The 5,768-nt window shown below is 43.2% G+C and overlaps 1 protein-coding gene across 1 annotated transcript; it reads left to right on the forward strand.

The window, feature by feature from the left end:
- The first annotated feature begins 621 nt into the window (after positions 1-621).
- LOC122113371 (chymase-like) lies at positions 622-3,685 on the forward strand. The gene is made up of 5 exons (XM_042686336.1): positions 622-689; positions 1,602-1,752; positions 2,449-2,584; positions 2,792-3,046; positions 3,390-3,685. Exons 1-5 carry the CDS (start codon positions 632-634, stop codon positions 3,531-3,533), a joined length of 744 nt encoding a protein of 247 aa, XP_042542270.1. The 5' UTR covers positions 622-631; the 3' UTR covers positions 3,534-3,685.
- Positions 3,686-5,768: the final 2,083 nt, after the last annotated feature.

Below are 5,768 nucleotides of genomic sequence, written 5' to 3' on the forward strand. Positions count from 1 at the left end.
TCTCTTCCTCTGCCAATGAACAATGGCTCAGAGGAAAAGATGCAGACTTACGTTTTGTTTTTTTTTTTTTTTCAAATTGCAAATAACCATCCAGCAAGGCAAGAGGCAAGAATGAAATGGAGAGGGTTACACCTGATGAGGATAAATATTATCCCTGCAACTTTTGCTTACTGGTATGTGTATTTGTGTACATCTCTTTGTACATACATATATACGTGCATTCCACAAGATACATGCACTACTGTGAGCCACAGTGACAACAGCGTGCATGCTGCTGAATGCTCAGTGTGAAGACTACCCCTGGCCCAAAGTTTCTGATGGCCTTTAACAAGCTTCCCTGACTGGGAAAGATAAGATCCTGTCTCTCATATCCATTCCCCAGACAGGATGTATGCATGAAAACTCATATGGAGAGCCAGGATATAGGAGTTCCGTCTTCAGCTTTACCTCTAGTATGATACTGGGGAAACTTTTGATCATAAAGACAATTTAGGGTAAGGGAAGAAATGTGACTGTGCATTTCCTGTGGTTACCAGCCCTGCTTCTTGCTTGCTTGCTTGCTTACTGGGAGTAATAAATCCAAAGACTGAAAGCTAAAATCATCACTGCCCACTGCAGCCTCTCTAAGAAGATGCATCATCTTTCTCTCCCTCTGCTGCTCTTCTTCTTATGCTCCGGAGCCAAAGCTGGTGAGTACTGGGATCCTTTCCTCTGTAATCTACAGGATCAATCCCTAAAATGAAGGTGTTTAGTCTGAATATAGACAAATCTTTTGTTTGTTTATTTGTTTTGATGCTGATACTTGGGCCTGAACTCAGGGCCTTGATTCTATCCTTTAGCATTTTTGCTCAAGACTAGCGCTCTACCACTTGAGCACAGTTCCATTACCAGTTTTTTGGTGGTTAATTAGAGTTAAGAGTCTCACAGACTTTCCTGCCAGGTCTAGCTTTGAACCAAAAGCCTCAGATCTCAGCTTCCTGAGTGGCTAGGATACAAGCCACTGGTATAACCCACTGGAACCCAGCTGAATATCACTGATTCTTAAACAGGTCCCAAGATCACTCTTCAAGAGTGAAGTCACCCCTCCAGATCCTTAGACCCACTCTGTCACCTACAGTAGTTTCCAGGAGCAAAGAATTCTACATTGGTTGGGGGAATCCCAGAGCTAGTGGAAGAGGAAGAGGATCCTCAGGAAAATAAGCACATTCTTGACATCCTCTGAGCTTCAGGACTACAGATAAATAACTGTGTGATTGAGCCACTGTGTGGTGCTGTTCATGGACAATGAGAAGACCAGGACAGGTACCTGCATCACATGCTCTATACAGAGACGGGGCAAGGTGGGAGTGGAGGGAATCTGAAATGAAAAAGAAAAAGTCTACATGGCTTCTAAGGCAGGTTGATTGTTGCGTCCAGAGGAAAGAATAAGAATGGAGGTGAAGGTTGTAAGTAGGGAAAAACAGATAAAGAGAGTGGGTGATGGCCAGAAATCAGGACAAGAGTGAGATTCAAGGGAAACTTCTCCCAACCTTAACCCAACTGTGCATTCTCAAGATAAAGCATCAATGCCAGTCTTCATGGCTTGGGCTTTTCTGTTTCAGAGGAGATCATCGGAGGCACAGAATGCAAGCCACACTCCCGCCCTTACATGGCCTCCCTGGAGATTGTCCATTCCCAAGGTCAAGTTTATGGTTGTGGTGGTTTCCTGATCAGGCGAGACTTTGTGCTAACAGCTGCTCACTGTGCAGGAAGGTGAGACTATAAGTAAGATCTTCACTTTTGAAGACAAACAACTGGGGTAACAAGCTGGGACATGCCTATGGAAGAGCTGAATGGGGTTTCTAGTCCTGAGTCCACTTTCAGGACCAAAAAAAAAAAAAAAAGAATTGGGCTTAATGAATGTGCTCTTATCATAGATGCCCTGAGCTTCAGTCACTATGAGTACAGCATCCTATAAAGGAAAAAGGAGGCCCTTTTCAAGGTCTCCTAAAAGTAGCTCTCTTCACCCCCGCTCCAATATATAAGATGCACTTTATAGTCTACACCCAGTTCTCTGGGCCACTTCCTTCATGCTGTTTCAACAACACTATTCATTAGTGCCCAGGGTCCAGAGCACACCCTTTCTATGGGAGGTAGAAAAAAGGATTCACAGAGCACCACCTCTTCCCCTTTTCTCTACCATCTCTTGCTCTCGAAGACTGGACTCTGTATAGGCTTCCTTGAGCCCTATCCCCCAAGCTCTTCCATGGCTCATTCCCCAGCCATTCCTAGACATTCTGCCCTGAATCTTCCCTGACTGAAATATGAGACCCCAAAAAGGAAGTCTACTTCAGGTAGAGTCTGTTATCCCAGTGAAAGATTCTAGCCTCTACTGAAAATAGACACAGGTCAGGAGAAACCTCTAGCTAGCATTTGTTTGTGTTTGTCCTTCCTTCTTCCTCCTAACAGGTTCATGACAGTCACCCTAGGAGCCCACAACACAACAGGGAATGAAGACACGTGGCAGAAGATTGAGGTTGAAAAGCAATTCCCTCATCCAAAATATGATGATAATTTCATTGTCCACGATATCATGTTACTAAAGGTGACAGTATCTTTCTCCTCCTTTTCCACCTCTTTATAGACTTTGTCTTCAGCTTAACTTTCCTTGCCCAGTGTCTAAACAGTACTCCTTCACCATTCCTTTGTGGTTTGGCTCTAACACGAAGCTCTTGGCTCTGCCCTGCCTGGGTTGCCACAAACTACCTCATAGCCCCTGGTCTGTGCTGAAAACCCCTCATTCCTTTCACAGTTGAAGGAGAAAGCCAAACTGACTCTGGCTGTGGGAACACTGCCCCTCCCATCCCAATTCAACTTCATCCCCCCTGGAAGAATGTGCCGGGCAGTTGGCTGGGGACAAACAAATGTGAATGAGCCCAGCTCTGACGTTCTGCAGGAGGTGAAGATGAGACTCTTACCTCCCTGGGCCTGCAAACACTTCCCAAAGTTTAACCACAAGCGTCAGCTGTGCGTGGGCAATCCCACAAAGATAAAGAATGTTTACAAGGTGATCCTTTAACTATGTTCTCCATCCATCACTACTCAGGGGTCAGAATTCTAGTAGCATCAGATAGATAAAGATAACTGTCACCAAGGACAACGTTTGGGGGACACAGGAGTGAAGAAACTGAAAGTGGCCCTCCTCCCATGATGCAGGACATTCTCTGACCATGCATCCTGTCTGCTGTACAAGACATATATGGAGTAATAGGAAGAAGTGGGGATGTCTGCCCCAGGAAAGAAGACTACACATATAAGTAGAGGAGTCAGGCATCTGGGGCTAACTCTGTGTGGTGGACCTGCTGTGGTGGACTTGTTGGCTCACCTCCTGTTTTCTCTCTCCTTCCTAGGGGGACTCCGGAGGCCCAATTCTGTGTGCTGGGATAGCCCAGGGCATTGCATCCTATGTACATATTAATGTGAGGCCCCCTGCTGTTTTCACCCGAATCTCCTACTACCGGGACTGGATCAACAAGATCTTGAGGGAGAATTAATCCAAGAGCCCAGACAACCTGAAATGAGATCTGAAACTAGAGCTGAGCAGGTCCTCCGTGCCACTTACACTGGCCCATCTCTGGTTCTAGCTGAAGTCTTGCCACCTCCCTGAGCCACTAGAAGGTTCCTACACGTCACAATCTTCGTGAAATTCAATAAAGGTCCAAATTTCAATATGTGTTTCCTATCTTGGCTGTTCTCTGTGCACACAGTAACCTGATTCTCAAAAAACAAATTGTTTAAATAGTTGAAAAATGAATTTTACAATTTAGGCAAGGGGGGGTGTAGTTGAGGAGGTGGGAGGGAAGGGATAGTAGGGGAAAAACAAAAGAGGAGGCAACAATGCTTGATAAGAAATGTACTCATTACCTTGCTTATGTAACTGTAACCCCTCTGTAGAGTATTTTCACAATAAAAAAAAAAACTTATTAAAAAAAAGAAACCTGATTCCCAACCAAAACAATTTGAAGATTTGGGAGGGAAAATGGAGGGGGGGAATAAGACAGAGGAACAGAGAAAGACTGGGCAAGAGACAGAAACAGAAAAACAGAAATACTTAAAGACAGAGATAGGGAGAGACAGAGTCAGAGTGCTAGAGAGACACAGTGATCTTGTAAGCAAACAAGATATGGGAATCTTTGGGCTGTCCTTGGCCTCCCGCTACTACACACCAATAGCAATATCCTATCTACTCAAGAGGTTGAGATCTGAGGATCATAGTTCAAAGCCAGCCTGGGCATGAAAATTCATGAGACTCTTATCTCCAATAAAATACCATAAAAGCCGGAAGTGGAGCTGTGGCTCAAGTGGTAGAGCACTAGCCTTCAGCAAGAGAAGCTGCCAGAACCTGAATTCAAGCCCCATGACCAGGAAAAAAAAATAACGCAACGAAGGACTAGGGCTATAATTCAAATGGTAGAGCACCTGCCCATCAAGTGCAAGGAGTACAAACTTCAGTATTGCCAAACAAAAAATAAATAAATAATGAAAATTAAAATAGAAGAGAGAGAAGAGATAGTAGCAGAAAAAAATTGAATAAAATTGAGGCTACAACGGAGACATGAGGGAAGGAAATTTACTGACAAACCAAAATGAAAAGACTTAATTTCTTTTTTTAACTTTTATTTATTTTTAGTATATTTTTATTGTAAAGATACTGTACAGAGGGGTTACATTACATCAGTAAGGTACTAAGCCCATTTCCTATTGAGCATTGTTACCCCTTCCTTTGTTTTTCCCTTACCATCCTTTTCCTCCCCACCTCCCGATTCCTCCCACCCCCCCCCCAAGTTGTAAAGTTCATTTTCAACATAATGTCTTATATATCTCATTGTTACAATGAGTCAACCTGTATCCTTATTTAAGCATTTTGTTATCTCCCTTTCCCTCCCCAAATTAGAATAATGTATATGCAAGATGCAGGGCACTAACATCAAATACAGTGAAAACAGTGGTTTTACTATGGGGGGAAGAACATACAAAAGAAACAAAACAAATCACATAGTACATTATAAATACATTAAAAACAATAGCAAGAAAAAAAAACACTGTGTCCCTATTGTGGGGTTCATTTCATTGAACATTGTCTTACATGGTCATATGTATGGAGCTTTTGACCTTTTCTGCTTGTCCTAGACTTATACTCATTATTGTAAATAAGGGAAATCATGGGACCTATGTTTCTTTGGGCCTGGCTTACTTCACTTAATATAAGTTTTTCCAAGTCTTTCCATTTCCTAAGAAATGGGGCAATGGGGCAATGTCATTCTTTCTGATGAAGGCATAGAATTCCAGTGTGTGTGTGTGTGTGTGTGTGTGTGTGTGTGTGTGTGTGTGTGTGTGAATCACATTTTCTTGATCCATTCATCTACTGAGAGGCATCTGGGTTGGTTCCATATCTTAGCTATGGTGAATAATGCTGCAATAAACATAGTTGTGCTGATAGCTTTAGTATAGCCTTGTTTGTGATCATTTGGGTAAATGTCCAAAAGTGGGATTGCTGGGTCATAGGGGAGCTCTATGTGGAGTCTTTTGAGGAACCTCCATATTGCTTTCCAAAGTGGTTGAACAAGTTTACACTCCCACCAATAATGCAGTAGGGTTCCCTTTTGCCACATCCCCTCCAGCATCTGTTGTTATTAGATTTCTTGATTATAGCCATTCTAACTGGGGTGAGGTGGAATCTCAAGGTTGGTTTTTTGGTTTTTTTTGGGTCCGGTTGTGGGGCCTGAACT

This window comes from Dipodomys spectabilis, unplaced genomic scaffold, assembly GCF_019054845.1.
Source record: "Dipodomys spectabilis isolate Male_0828 unplaced genomic scaffold, ASM1905484v1 ptg000097l, whole genome shotgun sequence".
NCBI classification, from domain to species: domain Eukaryota; kingdom Metazoa; phylum Chordata; class Mammalia; order Rodentia; family Heteromyidae; genus Dipodomys; species Dipodomys spectabilis.